Below are 18,699 nucleotides of genomic sequence, written 5' to 3'. Positions count from 1 at the left end.
TAAATCAGCTATTTCATATAAGAATGCCGAGAGAAGAATGTGTTTTTACATCATAAGCAATCCAAACTACTCATTTTCAAATAGCAAATCGCTATAGCCTTTGCAAAACTTGGAATCAAAAAACAGTCTTGTGTTAAAAAGAACATATGGCTCAAATATTTTAACAATTATTGGACTTGATAATTTAGATGATTTTACAGCTTTCCTACTCCAGGCTCTTGCTCTTTCCTATTTGATAAAAGAATAGGTTCAATCCACAGTTATCAAAGCTCAACCATTGAGTTGAAATGTTTGAAGACTCCCTGATACTTACCTTAGAATGGAAATTTAAGAAAAATGCATGTACATTGCATCAAAATCTTCTCAATCAACATTCTTGACACCCAATTTCATATTTACTATCAAAAGAGTGAATGTTTTGTTGCTACCTATCTAAATAACCAAAGTTGGTAATGTTGCAAATTCGGATTGCAATATATAATAGGAAGTTATTACGAGTGCATAATAGCCTAATTTAAGCAACTGAATGTAACACAACACAAAAAATGACAAGTTTTTTTCTTTCCAACGACAACATTGTAGACCAGAAACCCGTAATCTTTACATATTAAATTTAATAGCCATTTAACGTACTGACCCGCAAAGGAAACAAGGAAAGAATCCCTATGAATTTACATTTTGAAAGTGCATTCCCATTACATGCAAAATAATCAAACCTCAGGAATGAAGCACAATGTTTAATGAAAGCAGAAGCACAACATGCACTTCAGCAAGTAATATGCTGGGAGCTGAGACATTCCCCTTTTATTTCCAGCAATCTGATTTTCACAATATATTTCTTCAGATAATGAATATCGTCGCATGTAAATTCTTAGCCCGCAAGATTAAGATTGAAGAAGCAGACAGAGCAGATAGTTTTTGGAGCTGGAAATCACCATAGAAATTCATGATTATGAAGATCCAATAATGAATAGCAAGTTCATTAGTTCGATGACCAGTAATACAATGCTAGGAATGCACTAGGAATGCAATGTACAAAAAAAGACTAAGAAAGACAAAAAGAAATAGAAGAGAGCAGTTGAAACCGTCTAGAAACGGAGAAAAGTAAACTGACTACCTTTTTCTCAGTCGATGTCTCTCTCACTCAGGCTTGGTGTCAACAAGGGCCTCGTGAATGGCAGACTTGGGATTAACCATGGGTGGCCCTTTCTCTCTCCTCTCGAGCTCATGTAGCTTGAAAGTGAGAAGCTTATCCCAATTCTCACCTTCAAAGAGGACTCCGGCCTTCCCGTCTGTGACCCTCTGCACGATACCACTGTACATGTAGAAGGGGTTTGCCGGGTTCTTCACAATCACAATCATCCCCGGCATAAGCAGCGGAAGCTCAGGCGGCTTGGGCCCCGAACCAGGAAGCGGGGCTCCTAAAAGTTCCTCTCCACCGCCTCTCTTCTTAATGGTAGGCGGATTCTTCTCTAAAAAACTTTGAAGGCCCCTCTCGCCACCGGGGAAACCACCGGTGAGGCCCAGAAGTTCTTTCTCGAAGCCCTCTTCTCCACCAATTATGGAGGATGAAGGCAGAGATGGATCGATGGCGGCAGCTTGAGTGGGAGGTACGGTTTCTGGTTCTACGATGATCGGCCTCTCGAGTTCCTTTCCAAGGCCCTGTTCGCCGTTGCAGAGACCTCGTCCACCCATCATCTCGTAGAGATTGAACTTGGCGGAAGGGGTCATCACAGTGCTGCTACCGGAGGTGTTTCTGGGAGAAATATGGAGGATTAATGGGGCTTTGCGAAGGAGGAGGCTGCTATTTTGAAGTAGAGGGTTTCGGATGGCGTCGAATTGGAGTGGAATTGAAGAAGCAGCCATGGCGTTTTCAAGGTAATCTCTCCAAGAGCGCAGAGAGCCGGAGAGCTCTTCTGCCGGTTATTGGCAACCTAGGATTCTGTGGTGTGAGAAGTATGATATTCATCCACGACATTGAATTAAGGATAACAACGAAGAAATCCTAAGAGGCTGTTTTGGTAACAACTGGGATTTAATTTTAGTAGAATTTGAAATTTTATGTAAATTTATGAAAGTCGTATATTTATTGGGAGGTTTGATGGAGAAGTATAGAGAGAAATAGATTGGGATATACACAATAGCAATCAAGTTATTAATAAGACTATACATTTTAGATATCTTGGATCTATTGTTCAGAGTGATGGAGAAATATATTGGGATATTATTAGTAGAATTCAAGTTGGAGGATAAAGTGGAGGAATACATCGCGCTTGTTGTGTGACAGAAAAGTACTACTCAAACTTAAGTAAAAATTCTATAAAATGGTAGTTAGACCTACAATGCTTTATGATGCATAATGTTGGTCATAAAAAGAAAAGCATAATATCAAGTTAACTGTTACATAGATGAGGATGCACAGGTGGCTGAGTGGTTTTACTCTTACAAACATAATATGAAATGAGTATATACATGAAAAAGTTAAAGTAGCTCTAGAGGTAGATAAGATTAAAGAGAGTCACCCTAGATGGTTTGGTCACATAAAATAGTGTACTTTCGATGACCTGTTTAGGAGAGTAGATGTATTAGATTTAACCTATATTAAGAAAGGCAGAGGTAGACCTAAAATGACTTGGTTAGAAAATATGAGAAATGTCCTTTATTTATTAGATCTAAATGAGAATTTAACTTTTAACATGACACAATAGAGAAAAAAAGATTATGTAATTAACCTCAGATAGTGGGATAAAAGCTTGTTGTTGTTAATAATTTTTGTAAATTTAAATTTAATAAATTTTAAGTGTGTTAAATCATGAAAATTATGGCAATATAAAATTGTTTGGTAATCTAATTCAAGATTTAATGTGATTAGTTCATTAAAAATTTAAATTTTATTTATATTTAAAATAATAATTACATATTAAATTTAATTATTAATAAATGTCAATAGATTATAATTATAAATAGTATAAATAGAAGCTAATTTAATGATTAATTTATTTAAATAATTACTTAATTACTACTTGAATAATTTTAATTACTAACAATACTATTAATTATGATTAATTGTTTAAGTATTTTATTACTTCAAATTAATCATTATTTCACATATATCTTGTTCATTACATTATTAATTATTTTATTGCTTTTACTTAATTATTTAATTATTGATTTACATAACTAATTATTTGATCATTAATTATAATGCTAATTATTTAAGTATTTTAAAAAAATAATTTAATTTTTAACTATATCATTAATATCTAATTAATTATTAATGTTGTGTCCTGGAATATTTGAGATGATGGAGATATAAGGCTTAGCGTCTAAACTTTGTACAAGGATCCACCACACAGATAAAAAAAGAGGTGCACTATTCATAAGAGACACCAGTGTTTTTACATGAAAACCTCTAGAATGGGGGGAAAATTATGGGGCATTGCCAAGTTAAAGATGATTCCACTAGTGTTAGTGGTTGATTAAAAAAAAGTCCCTTCCTCGGAGAAGGGCGTCGTCTTAAATATTTATTGTAGAGAGCACATTATATAATTGGAGTTGGAAAGAATATGGTGGCATAGGAGTTGTTCTCAGGAGAGTGTTGGCCTGCTCATTTCATCGGTGTGACTGTAGTAGGGTGACGGTGGTTGGAGGGATTGTATTTGGAGGTCAGAGGAATCATAATTGACAGGCGATATTGTTCAGAGTGGAACGTACTTAGCGGGCAATGATGGTCGAAGCAAACCATAGTCGGCAGAGGATGGTAGTCGGAGTGGACCATAGTCGAAAAGTAACGGTGGCCCGAGAGATCGTAATCGGCGAGCGACAATGGTCTGCGAGCGACAATGGTCCAAGGGATTGTATTGGAGGGCAACAGTGGTCTAAGGGACCATCGTCAGGGGGCTTCAGAGGTCGGAGAGATAGAAGTCGGCGAGCGATAACGATCATAATGGATCATAGTTAGTGGGCGACGGTGGTCAGAGTGAACCATAGTCAGTAGAGTGACTGAGGTAGAAGTGTTTTTGGTTATTTTCAACCTAGAAACAAGTCAATTGAATGTCCAAGCCAAAAAATAATAATTTTGCAGTTTGTGTTGGGTGATCCTAACTCTTCATTTACAGAAGACCCACAAATAGAGGAAAAGGTTGAAGAAAAACAAGATGAGGATGAAAAGATGCTAGCTTGCATTCAAGAGAAGATACTACTAACACTTCATCAAATAAATCCAAACCAATGCCACACTATTTGTAGAACATGTTGAACCATTAGTGGAAAAGTGTGAGAGTTATTACTTAATAATGGACGCACAAAAAAATTATTTAAGCATAAGATGTTAAAACCCCAAACTTCAAGACTTCAACACATCTACAACGATATACAGTTCGTTGAGTGAAAAAGGGCTTTGAAATCATTATCACAAAAATGCTTCAATTGATATTCTTAATTAGCAAGCCTTTTATATGTGAAGTTGTGTGCAAATTCATATGTGGATGAATGCTAAACATGTCCACTGGTTGCACTCTATTTAGCATCGTCTATACAAAGTAACTTTTATTTTTAATACAAAGTTCTTAATCACACTGTTGATTTAGAGTTACCAACTAAAAGCAACGATGAAGCAGTAGCAGCCATAGCTACTGATTTTGCTTTCAGATGATAGCCTTTCTGAGACAAAGAAAATAGATATCCAAATACTAATACACCAAGTTTTTCTACACCACTCAGCCACATGTGATCGATTATGATCCATCAAGTTGTATGGATTCTTGCAACTAGCTTTATCTTGTACTTAAGTTCTCTAAAAAGACTAGTTCGAAATAAAAATTTAGTATGTAATCACAAGACCCAAATAAAAACTCAAGATGGCTCAAGCAATTCTGCAAAAGCCATTATGCAATAAAATATAAAACCAACCGTCTTTTTTTTTTTTTTTTGGACGATGCCTCAAAATTAACCAGGTTTGAAAATGATACGAGTTCATAATTTCTGCAGTCAGGGGCGGTATCGCTCACATTACAAATCTTGCTATTATGTAAAGTATGAACCCCCATCAGCTCATCCTCGTCGCTTGGAGACTTAGCTTTCACTAAAGAAATTAGATAGCAGATCAAACTCGCAAAGCTAAGTAGGCGGGCGCTAATTGAAGGCAAATTAATGGCCATCCAGCATTTGGAGTGAATCCTTAAGCAACTTTTGTGCCTCTTCTCTCCTTCTGCATAGAAAATTAGAACATTGATGTCAATGCAGTTTATGATTCAGAAATCAAGTGAAAGAAACACTTTTGCAAGATCGGACAGAATCAATGAAAGAAACAGGTTTTAATACTTCTAATCAATGTAACGTAATATCTTAATGACGATAATCTACAATTATAGATAAACTACTTCAGAATGCAGTGCAGTCATGAAATAAAATGGGGCTTGTCAAGATATATTCCTAAAGCCACATCTAGACACAAAAAAGAAATTATATAGCTAATTTTAGCTAAGGTATGCAGTCCTTAAAATTTCTAGATAAGGTATTTAGCAAATGTCACTCCTCACTGTATTCATAGTGTGGAAAAAAAACAAAGGGGAATCTGCACAATGTGCGCACATTCTCTTAGCAACAATTGGGTAACATTATTGCTACAACTATGGCATTACATAATTATATACAAAGGCTCACCTCTGATTATGATCCTAAGTTTGCACTTCGTGATACAAATAGTTAATATGTATCAATAGAAGCATAAGAGTACTATAATGGGAAAACAATAGATCAAGATGATGATGACGATAATGAGCATTAGACAAGAAGGCTGATGCAGATATTATTATCCTTAAAGAAGCTATCCCAAATTCATTATATAACAACACAAAAATATCAAATGGTATAACTAAACTATGTTTATGTAATTATCAATTATTAATTGTAAACTTTTTTATCTAATTATTTTATTTTTATTTTAAAGAAATATGAGATGCTATGTTGTTTTTGTCACAAATGTTCCAGCTGCATACAAGACAGTGGGTGGAATGTCAATCCCAAGCTATTTGTTGTATGGTGGCAATTTTTATCAAAATATAGGAAGCCTTAATGGTATTGCATTGTTCTAGGAACACCAACGTTAGCAACAACGTCAACACCGCATTGTTTCAATGGTTGATACTATTGCCAACACAAGTATGAAATCTGCAAATAACTATTATTCAACAAGGAGCGCCACAAAATACACCAATAAATGTAGCCCCAATGCGCACTGACTTTGTCTACATAGAGGAAATTATAATCTCCCACATTTGATTGCTACGTTTAGTTGTTGAAATTTTTATAGAAATTTTTGTGAAATACTACAATCGACAATTTTACATTTATTTGGAAAAAACTTCCTTGAAAACTTCTTATGATATTTCGCAGTCTAACAACATTTTCATACTTAGTTATTGTGTGTGTTCTGTCTAACAAATGTTGACCCCTATACGTCAAATCTCGCACAAAAGGGCTAAACTGGCAAGATGCTGAACGTGCGCTTCAATGCGACATATTACTTGAAGTGTCAAACGACCTCCGATTGCCAAACGGACTACGTCGTTGTGATCAAGACATCAAATTCTTCTAGGTTGATACCCCTCGCAGTCAAATCGGGCAAGATCGGTACAAAGGAACGATTGACACCCGAGGCGATGGCACGCATCGTCGGATTAACGGCATCTGATCGCATAACGAACTTCATTGTTGCGTATGGAACGTCGTCGACATTCAAAATATACATTTTATTTGATTAATTGGGGTCGACCGAGGCAGTGGCATGAATCTTGATGTGACGACATGTAACTCAAGGAATTTGGCACTCGACGATTGCAAAAAGGACTTCGGCACGACATTGAAAATATACATTTTACTTATTCAATTAGGGTCATCTGGGATAGTGGCGAGGATCTCAAAGCAACAGCACGCATATCAACAAAAACTGGTCTCGGTTTCGCCCAGATCGTAGAACAGACTTCCCCGTTGCATTCAGATCGTACTCAATACCTCAATATGATGGTCAATTTGATCAATTAAAGACCTACGAGGAGGTCGACACGTATCTCGAGACAACACACGAAAATCGACATCCACGCTGCCCAAAATGACGTCTGATTGACAAACGGACTTCATCATTACATCTGGAATGTCGTCGATACTCTAAATGCACTGTCAATTTGTCCAATTAAAATCATGCATGCAAATCGATACAGTTTCAACACAATACCACGCATTTTGAGCAAATTAGCCCGTGTTGTTGCCCAACGATGTCTTATCGCGAAACTGACTGCGTCATTGCAACCGGAACGTTAAAATACTTGTAATGCACTATCAATTAATCCAATGAAAATTATGCGGCAAAATCGATGCATAAAAAAAAACAAAATTCACACGAATCGAAGAATTGCACGCATTTCGAGAAAATAACAAGATGATTGAAGCGCTTTTGGACTGACTATAAGGCATTATTGTCCATTTGAATTAATGTGATGATGATAGAGCATTAGCATGCATTTTAATTTAATAAAAGTTAACACAAAATTGGAAAGTCAAAACCACAGGAGAGCAAATCTCAATTTAATATCTTACCTCATTTTGTTGAAGTTTCGTCACTTCCGTCAATCCCACACAGTTGTGACCTCTGCCTCGATCAGTCTCTTGCTCCGTCATTAAGTCAAAAACCTTTCTTTTTAAGTATTCAGTGACTATTTATTTTTTTCATTCCTACTACTTATTAATGTGATTGTGCTAGAAGTTATTTGTATTGTAGATATAAGTGTATATATGTATGAATACCTGCATGCATTATATATATATATATATATAGATGATGCATACATAATTGTCAAAAAAAAAAAAGAAGAGAGAGGTTTTCTTTAAGCATTGATGGTTAATGTGATTAATGTGTTTAGCATTATTAGTGTCGAAGTTCACTAATATTATTCATCATTTGCATTGTCGCCATCGTCGTCAATTTTAATATACATGTATGTGGAGGCATATGTAAAGAAAAAAAAGATTAAAAAAAGAAGAAAAGAAAAAATCCAAAAAAAAGAGAAACTCTTGTGTTTTTTTATCATCAACATCACCGTAAATCCCTTGTCACGTAGGTATAAGTTCTAAATTCAAAATCCCGTTTTCTGTGTTTGTGTCGACCCAGAAAACCCCCTATACTCGCTCTCGTAGCACGGTAAGAGGAAATTTGGCGCGATGCATACAACGAGTCCACGGAAGCCCTGTACACGCTCTCGTAGCGTTGCGGAGACACCTCTAAGTACCTGTACACGCTATTGTAGTGTGGCCGAGAAAGCCACTTGTGTTTTTAAACAGGTACTTTGGAGCCCCCATACACACTTTTGTAGTGTGGTGGGATCGAAGATGCATGGCCTCGGTGTCACCCGACACCAACCATACACGCTCTTGTAGCGTGGGGATGGCCCGGTATCCCGTAGTTTCCCCTAAGCGGGGGAGACGTCGGGAGGCTGCCAAAATTTTCAGTGACATAGGGGACTTGGCATCAAATGAACAAGGACTTGGATTTGGACTTGTATCTGAACATAAAGCAAATGATTATAGAATGATGAAATTGAGAAGTTGATCAGAGAGATGTTGCAAGAAGGGATTATCTGGCCTAGTGAGAGTCCTTTTTCTAGCCTAGTGTTATTGGTTAAAAAAAAGATGAACTTAGCAGGTTTTGTATAGACTACAGAGCGATGAATAAGGAAACTGTGTCAAATAAGTTTCATATCCCAGTGATAGATGAGCAGTTTGATGAGCTAAGTGGGGCAGTTATCTTCACCAAGATAAATAGGAAGTCAGGGTACCATCATATTAGAATGAAAAGGGAGGATGTGCCGAAGACTGCTTTCAGAACTCCTAAGGGGCGCATTATGAGTTCCTAGTGATGTATTTTGGCCTTATCAATGCCTCAGCCACTTTCCAGTCCCTCATGAACAAGATTTTTCAACCCTATCTAAGGCGATTTGTGCTGGTATTTTTTGATGATATTCTGGCTTACAAAAGGTCAGATGGGGAGCATTGGGAGCACTTGAACCAGGTTTTAGAGCTGTTACAGTAGCATCAACTGAGGACCAATCTGAAGAAATGTTACTTTCCCGAGGCCAATGTGGAGTACTTGGGACATGTAGTATCTCGGGAGGGTGTAGCTGTCGATCAGGCCAAAATTGAGGCCATGTTGAGATGGTCACTGACAAAGAATCTCAGGGAACTCAAGGGGATTCCTAGGGCTAATTGGCTACTATAGGAGGTTAGTGAAGGGCTATAACACCATCGCACGGCCACTGACAAAATAGTTGAACGAGGATGGTTTCTTTTGGGGGAGGCGGCCATACCAGCTTTTGAAAGATTGAAGGATAAAAGTTGTAAGTTGTGTCTTTTGACCAATCTCATTCGATTCAATTACGAGGGGCCCCGACCTAGCAGAATTCAATGGTCCTGATCACAAAGATATCATCCGTTTGTCATTTGACCCCTTAAGTGACGTGTTTCATCAATAAACATATTGCTTTATTTACAAGTTTGAGTCCTCTCTGGCGTGGTCTGATGTATAGGGGTCAACAGTCGGCTAGAGATCGGGTAGGGAAGAAGATGAGTGGAGGTCGGCTTTGAGATAGAGGCGGGTAGGGAACGGTTGGGGCGTGGAGGTCGACGGGATCTGGATCGGATTTGAGGGTTCGCTCGAGCTTGGAGGAAGAAATGTGGCAGTCGGTTTGGTCTTAACTATCAAAGAGATGACGGGTTGAGATTTCCCGTGGAAGGAGATCTCGGCTATAGGTGGAGATTAGCGTTGCTTATGGGATTCAGAAGATTGGAGTTGGCTTGCAAGGGAGTTCAAAAGGCAGTGAGGTCGGCGGCTACTAGGGTCAAGTGGTTTGCAACAGGTATGGTGGTCGTAAGCTTCGACCTGTTGAACTAGAAGCTTCGGCGGGATGAGGGATTGGAGGTCGGGACTTTGGATGGGGCGTGGGTTTAGTCCGACTGAGACCGGATGGAAGAAATCAGCGGGTCCTTTGAGAGCGAGAGGAGTTCATGAGCGGGAAAGAACATAAACAAACAACTTCATTTCTTTCTCATTTTAACGACTTGAGTAGGAGGCGATCGAGGAGAACGTGGGTGAAGCGAGAACTTCGGCGACGCTTGTAGAAGATAAGTATTGTTGATGCGGCTAGAGCAGCGATTTGCGTATGGGCCTCCAACAGGTAATCATTTATATATATATATATATAGTCTGTTTTTCTATAGCTGTAGTGTGGAGGTCAACACCTATCTTTCGGCCAAACCAATCCTTACACCCTCTCCCCCACCTGCACCACCATCAAAACTTCCTCCCTTCCCATAGCAAGCTATCTTCTATGGAAATTCAATTTCATCATGAAAAACGACTTTGTTTCAACTGTGATGCAAAATTTAGCCCTCAACAACGTTGCTCTAATAAATAACTTCTACTATTGACAATGATTCCCAAGAACCATAACCTGAAATTAGCTTAAATATTTTAACCGAATAATTTAATATGCACTAATTTCATTTAAAAGGTTATATTAACAAACACAATGAACAAATTTTAATTGATGGTGGTGGTACACAATTTTATTTAAGATAACATAATTCAAAAGCTTGTCCTTCAAAAAGAACCAATTAAACAATTTAACTTTTTGGTAGGAAATGGCAATCTACTATTATGCAACTCCAAATGTTCTCAAGTTACAATGAACATGCAAGGTTATCATATCTTATTAGATTTATTCATTCTCTTCATTCTAGTTGCATATATCATTTTAGGCAAAGCAATGACTCCAATCTTTATGTTCAATCTTAAATAACTATCATAATCTCACCATGCAATTTTCTAATCATAACCACCGTATTACTCTATATGGGTAACCTCAAGTAGTTGCTAACTCTTTCTCCTTTCACAAATTCCATGCTTTAATATATCGTTCTCCATCGGTATAAATTTTCACTCTTCGATCTCAATTTATTCACTGATACATCAACACCCAAAACCTTGGGTGATACTCTCTTATCCATCACTAAACAATAACCTAATTATATTGCCACTTTGTTATTACATTTTAAACAATTATTTGACCCTCTACAAGGCTTGCCACCACAACATCTTATTGATCATCACATAAGCCTTCATTCACTCTCCAAACCAAATAACATCCTCCCTTAGCACTATCCTCACTTTCAAAAGAATGCAATGGAATAATTGGTCAATAAAATGCTGCAATAAAGCATAATTCGTCAATGTCACGATCCTTTCTCAAGCCCGATACTCTTTCTAAGGAAACATGATGGAACTTGGCATTTTTGCATCAATTATTGAGCACTTAATTCACTATCTATTAAAGATAAATTTTCTATTCCTACGGTAGATGAACTTTTCGATGAATTACATGGTGCTATAATATTTTCTAAATTAGATCCTTGTTCCGATTATCTTCAAGTTTATATGCACCCAAAGACATCCATAAAACTACTTTTCGCACACACGACGACCATTTTGAGTTTTTAATTATGTCTTTTGGACTTACAAATGCACATTCTACTTTTCAAGCTTTAATGAATCAAGTTTCATTCATATCTTCGCAAATTCGTAATAATATTTTTTGAAGATATCCTTATCTATAGTCCTACCTTGGACCTTCATTCGAATCATTTCGATATTGTTTTTTATACTTACATGATAATCATCTCATTTTAAAATTAACAAGATGTCATTTCTATAAAACTTCTATTGAATATCTTGATCATATATGCAGTTGGTAGTGTTCAGGCTTACCCAAATAAAATGAGTAATTGGTTAATTCCCTCTTCTTTATGACATTTACGATCTCTTTTGTGATTAACAGGTTACTAGCATCGCTTTCTATCCCATTACGCATCTATTGCTACTACATTAACAAACCTTCTTAAAAAATATGCATTAAATGAGACACTCATGCTTCCACAGTTTTTAATAACCTTGCACTTGTCATGATTCTTGCCACTATTTAACTTTACCTGACTTTACTAAACCATGTATTATTGAGATTGATGCTTCTAATGTGGGCAATGGTGTCGTTCTCTTACAAGATAATCATCATATTGCTTTCTTTGGTAAAAATTGGGTTTATAATTATGAATTATCCCAATCCTCCACTTATTTAAAAGAATTATAAGCAATTATGGAAGCATTTTGCAAGTGACGTCAATATCTCTTAGACACTAAATTTGTAATTTGCGCTGATCATAAGAGCCTTCGAGAACTCTAAACCCAAATCCTTCAAACTCCCGATCAACAATATTACCTTTGTAAGCTTTTAGGAGTCAATTTATGCATTGAATTCAAACCAAGTAAATCAAATACGGTGGCTGACTATTTATCTCACCTAGCGAATGAGACGGAGTATTCTATCATTTCTCTTGCTTCTTTCTTTACATTAATTACTAATTTTTCCTGGGCTTTTCTTCATGAATTAAAGAAGGAAACATTTAATGCTCCTAATATCCTTAGAATTGCATCAAAGTTGGCAAAGGGAGAATTATGAACTACATATTATCCCTCTCTCTACTTTAAAGGTTGTATTCACAAAAGTAAAAACTCCTCTAAAAAATTATTTACTTACTGAATTTCAATCTACACCTCCCAGTAGTACTCTTAAAACTATTAAAAAGACTCGCTGCAAATTTTTATTGACCAGAACTCCATAGAGATGTTGCTTAATTTTGTCTGAAAATTCCTAATCTACCATGAAATTAAGTCATCTATCATGGCCCCTGCTGGTCTTCTCTCTCCTCTTCCAGTGCCATATCAAATTTGGGAGGAATTGTCCATGGACTTTACCACGGGACTATTAAATTTACAAGATTACATTTCTATTCTAGTTTTCATTGATGGTCAATCCAAATAGGCACATTTTAGACCCTTGGCTACAGCTTTCTCAGCATCCCAATTGGCTAAACTATTTGTCAATCTAGTCGTTAGATTACATTGACTCCCAAAAGCATTTGTTTCCAGTAGTGATAGCACTTTTTAAGCAACTTCTGATATCATTTTTTTTTTTTTTTTGCTTTAAGCACTAATACACTCCGTTATAACACTGCTTATCATCCTTGGCCAGACCGAGATACCAAATAAATGTTTAGAACAATACCTTCGTGTTTATTCTAACACCCCAAAGTTATGGTCTCATGTTAACCACACACTCTCTAAATTGGCAAAACATTATTTTGGTCCTTTTCAATTTCAATCTATTACTAGTCCTGTAGCAGACTGACTTATACTCCTCCAGAAAGTAAGATTCACCGAATTTTTCCTATTTCAATCCTCAAAACTTTTCCCAGTGATCCACCACTTACAATCACACCTCTACCAATGTCATGACAACCAACCACTAAGCCTACCCTGTGCAATTCTAGCTTCCCGCACCATATAACTTCGTGGACAACCTCATAGGTACCCTAATGATGGAAGCTAACTACGCCATATGATGCCACTTGGGAGAATTCTTCAACACTCTCTTTCTTTTCCATCTCTGAAGCTTAAGGATAAGGTTTGCTTTTATGGGGACAGAATTGTATAGCAACAATTTATTCCCTTCGATTCAACAATAGTACACAAAGTAAATAATGATTAAATAATCTGAAAAACAAGCTAAAGACAATAATACAAATGTTATAGCTTATCATCGAAGAGGAAGGAATAAAATAAATTCAATAGACAACCAAATGCTTGCAGTTTTTCATCACACAGCTGCAAGCATTGCCACCGATCCAACAGCACCTAGTGGTCCAGTAGCCACCGGCCCATCAGTCCAGTAGTTCAATAGCCAGTAGTCAGTAATTAACCAGTTTAGCCAAAAAGACTGAACCACACCAAACCCACTTAAACCTTTGTGTTCATCAACTAGTCTAAAGTCTAAACCTTTTAAACCCATCAAAATCTTTATGTAAAACCCTATAAATATCTCCAAACTGATGTAATCTACTACTACAACAACATAAAGCCTTTATTCTACTACATGGGGTCGACGATATGAATCTTTTTTCTCCATTGTGTCCTATTAAGAGTTAAATTCTCATTGAAATCTAATAAAAAAGGTAATTTTTGATACTTACCAACCAAATACTTTTAGAGTCTACCTCAACCTTTTTTAACATAGACTGTATCTAATACATCTACTCAACTAAGCGGGTCATCGAAAGGAAGACATTTTATGTGACCAAACCATCTAAGATGACTCTCTAATCTTATCAGCCATTGGAGCTACTCCAACCTTCTCACATATAGACTCGTTTACATTGTCTCTAAGTGTAAAAATGTCCATTGCTGTAATCTATTTTAAGGAAATAAAATTTTTCTTCTCTCATCTTATGTTCTTTTTTAGGAGTTCATACCTACTCAAAAGATGCCACATCCTTCTCGAGTCATCAAGAAGCATGACACCTGGTCCATTAGGTACAAATAGTGTGAAATAGATCTCCATCCACATGCCTTAAGACTATTATAATATGAGTCAATGGAACCCCTAGATCATCGCAGTTGAGTCAAGCATCTCTTTAGATCATATACTTGACATGTGTTAGTTCCATCAAAGTAGGTTGTAGATATGGATTCTCATACTTTCTTCGTACTTGGAAAATAAATGAATTTATCAATAAGTGAGGGATCTATTGAATTGATCAACAAGCCCTTCAAAATAAATTTCTCAGTGCTCTATCTCTTAAAAGAGGAAGCATGGGTTCCGATAGTCAAAAATTACCATTTATGTGTCCCAACTTGTCTTTGTTTGAGATTTACATCTCAACAATTTGGGACCAAAATAATTAGTACCACAGAGTTTGATATTAATCAATGTAGCAATAATATCACACATCATTACAACAATATGAAGCCTTTATCTCACTATGTAGGGTCGGCTACATGAATCTTTTTCTTCATTGTGCCTTGTTAAGAGCCAAATTTTCATTTAAATTTAATAAAGAAATGTCATATCTAATATTTTCTAACCAAGCCTTCTAGGTCTACCTCTACCTTTCTTAAAAAAACAAATCTAATACATCTACTCTCCTAGCCAGGTCATCGAAATGCCTCATTTTATGTGGCCAAACCATTGAAGGTGACACTCTCTAATCTTATCTGTCACTGGATCTACTCCAACCTTTTCACTTATATGCATGTTTCATATCATATATCTAAGAATAAAACCACTCATTCACCTAAGCATCCTCATTTCTGCAACACTTAACTTAATATTATGTTTCTCTTTTAATGGCCAACATTCTACACTATAAAGTGTTGCATGCCTCACCACCATCTTATAGAATTTTCCCTTAAGTTTGAGGGGTACTTTCTATCATACAATAAGCCTGATGCATTCCTCCACTTCAACCATCCAACTTGAATTCTACTAATAATATCCCCATCTATTTCATCATCACTCTGGACAATAGACCCAAGCTATCTAAAACATGTAGTCTTATTGGCTTGATCACTAAAAGTCACAATCCTCCACTAGAACTATTACTCCTAATAATATCTCCATCTATTTCACCATCAATCTGGACAATATCACATATTATTACTAAAGTTGAAATATGATTTCTGAGTAAAGCTTGAGTTATTCATGTTGTAAGGTCTTCGATTATATGGCAATCATTTTTGTTGAGCTCATTTTAATGGAGCAAGTAAAAATCTAACTATTTCATTCAACTGCAAATTTTTTAGGATAACATAAAATTTTGAATTCAATTATTATCATATTCTTTAATGTGACTAGAAATTTAAAATATATAATTATGTTTTTACTTCAAGCTCATACACTGGTTGAAAACCTAGTACAGTAAACATGTCATCTTTAAATTTATAACATGCCTATACATTTCATACATGAAATTTCTTTGCTAATTTCATGGAAAGAGTAAATAATGAATTTTATCACAATTTCTAACTGATTTCTTTCAATTTTTTACACATGAATTTGAGATGAAGCTTTCATGCAACTTCTTAATTTAACCTAGTGCGGGAAAACACAAGATTTCAGTGACAAATGCTAACCTGTCATATTCTAGACAAGGACCATCAATAAATTTTTTTTATGAATTACTAAATTGTCCTAAAACAGTAAGGTAGATCAATACTTCTCTTTTCAGACAACGTAGACATCAGGGTGAAAGATAATTATACACCCACGGAACACAACTCATTTGTTACGGCCAATAACAAATAAAATACTCATCAAATAATATGATTCAATAGCCCATGACAAAAATTCATTGCAGTTGAAGGTGCACCTTTTTATGTCCTCCACTGCCTGTTTTCGATTTTGTATTTGGCGTTCTAGAATATGAATTAGAGTTGCTCTAGCCTAAGAAGTAAAAGGAAAAAAACACATATTAACAGATGAGCCAAAGAAAATACGTTTAAGGAAATGAAAATATTAATGACAATTAATGCCTGGTGAGGACGCAATGAATTAAGGAGATGGTGCAAGTTCTTGAAAATAAGAGATATTTCCTCCACCCTTCGTGCATATTGTGATGGTCTATCCACAAGCACATCAGCTAGCTCCAAGATATGTAGTTGAAGCTCCCTATTTAGTGACCTCAACTCTTTTTTATAATCTGAACAAATAGAAACAAATTAATGAATTAGAAGCACTTAGCCAGTTAGAACAAATAGAATAATATAGAAGATCAGGAGATCACAAGAAACAGAAACACATATGATGAAGTAACATTAATGTAATTGAATCGGTAATGATATAAGCAGAGCTCCAAAATTGATGAACAAAAGTAGGATTAGAATGGGAGATGAAACAAGTTAGCTTAAATCTCTTAAACAAATGCTGAGTCCTTCTCTAGCAGAACTCATGTGATAAAAAACTATCTAAACATACTTAGTCTTGGAAAGAACATGTAGTAAATAAGGCATCAATACCTAATATTTTAGTCACATTTGGGCCCTATTACGAGTCACTGTTCATGGAAAATTCAATCCATGTACCGAGCACCAGCAAAAAAGATATTAAATACAAGCCGAAAGTGTTGCAACAGTTAACAGTAGCTGATTAAGGCTATGAATTTCATTTTCTCATCATATACAACATGATGCAGCACATTATGTCAGCTGTGCAGAAGATAATGTACATTTGGATGGAAATCACGAGATTGGATGGATGGATTCACCATCTTTATCAACTCGCTTTATTCATGCATAAGGCTCAATATAATTAGTATAGTTTTATCTTCATGTTGCTTTGACATTATTATTTTATTTCTATGAATTGCAAAGGAAATCTAATAGTGATGTATAACGTAACTATGCGTCCATATAACCAAACTAATTTCAGTCCACCCGAAGTCAAGGTTCTCATCACATAAACGTCAAATCACCTTTACAAGGTAAGCCCCCTCCTTTAAAAAGCTTTCATTTTGGTGCTTGGACATATAAATAAAGAGTCATGAAGTAACTATGAAATTTATAACGGGGTTTTTTTTAGTTTGCTTACAAAGGAATGCAAAGTTTAAAAAAAATAATACTGAGGGTTTTGAAAATTTTCTTAGTTGGTAGGATGAAAAAAAAAAATGTGAAGTAATTTGTTGATGTATTTGAAATTCAAGATTTAGTTTATTTTCAATGTATTCAGAATTCACTCACAATAACTGAATTTCAAATAAAAAACATGTATAAAGGTTCGCCCCCAGCCTTCAGTTGATGGCCACCACTAGCCACTCTCCACCCACCGCCCGCCTCTATGCATCGCTTACCACAGCACCAATCACCCTACCACAACCACCACATCACTACAATTTTACATTGAATTCATTTTACTTTAAACCTTACACAAAAAAATAATTTCATATATTTCTTCTATACTTGACCCAATAATTCTAAAGTATTTCAAATACAATAAATTTACCTTGCACTGCATTTAGGGGTTGTTTGGATAAAAGTAGGATTTAGCAAATCCTGTAATCCAGGATTTAGTAAATCCTAGGTATATTAAATCCTGTAAATCCTAAGCATATACGTGAAAAGGTTGAAGTAGCTCTAGTGGAAGATAAGATTAGAGAGAGTCACCTTAGATTGTTTGGGCACATAAAACGACGGCCTTCCGATGACCTTGTTAGGAAAGTAGATGTATTAGATTTGACTTATGTTAAGAAAGGTGGAGATAGACCTAAAAAGACATGGATAGAAAATGTTAGAAATGACATTTCTTTATTAGATTTAAATGAGAATTTAACTCTTATCAAGACATAATAGAGAAAAAGGATTCATGTAGTTGACCCCACATAGTGGGATAAAGACTTGATGTTGTTGTTGTTATAGGTATATTAAATCCTAAAAACTATTTGGCAAGACAGTAGTTGTTAAATCTTGTTAAATCCTATGAAACTATTTGACAACATAATTCAGGATTTAAGGCGATTGATTCATTTAAAAATTAAATTTAATGTGTTATGAATTTAATTGCATGTTAAGTAAAAGTTACTTGTTAATTTTAATTTTAATTATCGTCAATAAGTTATAATAATAAATAATTTAATTAGAAATTAACTTAATTATTAAATAATTTATTTACTAATTATAGTATTATTTATTAAATTACGTATTTAGGTGTTAATTTAATAAGCATTTGTTATCTAACTTTATTAATAATTATCCAATTACTTATTTAA

At 35.5% G+C, this 18,699-nt stretch overlaps 2 protein-coding genes across 2 annotated transcripts in view; both read right to left on the bottom strand.

The window, feature by feature from the left end:
• Positions 1-633: 633 nt before the first annotated feature.
• LOC110104638 (NAD(P)H-quinone oxidoreductase subunit S, chloroplastic) lies at positions 634-2,005 on the bottom strand. Its single transcript, XM_020833828.2, has 2 exons — positions 1,118-2,005; positions 634-924 (listed from the first exon to the last, which is right to left on the bottom strand). The coding sequence occupies exon 1, from the start codon at positions 1,864-1,866 to the stop codon at positions 1,141-1,143; it is 726 nt and encodes a 241-aa protein (XP_020689487.1). The 5' UTR covers positions 1,867-2,005; the 3' UTR covers positions 634-924; positions 1,118-1,140.
• Positions 2,006-4,533: 2,528 nt separating this feature from the next.
• Positions 4,534-18,699, bottom strand: part of LOC110104649 (mediator of RNA polymerase II transcription subunit 7a) — a 22,263-nt gene continuing 8,097 nt past the window's right edge. The window contains exons 3-5 of the mRNA XM_020833842.2: positions 16,472-16,638; positions 16,309-16,382; positions 4,534-5,209 (exon numbers count right to left, since the gene is read on the bottom strand). Coding sequence (XP_020689501.1) covers positions 5,149-5,209; positions 16,309-16,382; positions 16,472-16,638 — 302 coding nt within the window. The 3' untranslated portion in view covers positions 4,534-5,148. The remainder of the gene's footprint in view (positions 5,210-16,308; positions 16,383-16,471; positions 16,639-18,699) is intronic.

Source organism: Dendrobium catenatum, unplaced genomic scaffold (assembly GCF_001605985.2).
Source record: "Dendrobium catenatum unplaced genomic scaffold, ASM160598v2 fragScaff_scaffold_1056, whole genome shotgun sequence".
Lineage (NCBI taxonomy): Eukaryota > Viridiplantae > Streptophyta > Magnoliopsida > Asparagales > Orchidaceae > Dendrobium > Dendrobium catenatum.
This window is presented reverse-complemented; position numbering and strand designations above follow the sequence as displayed.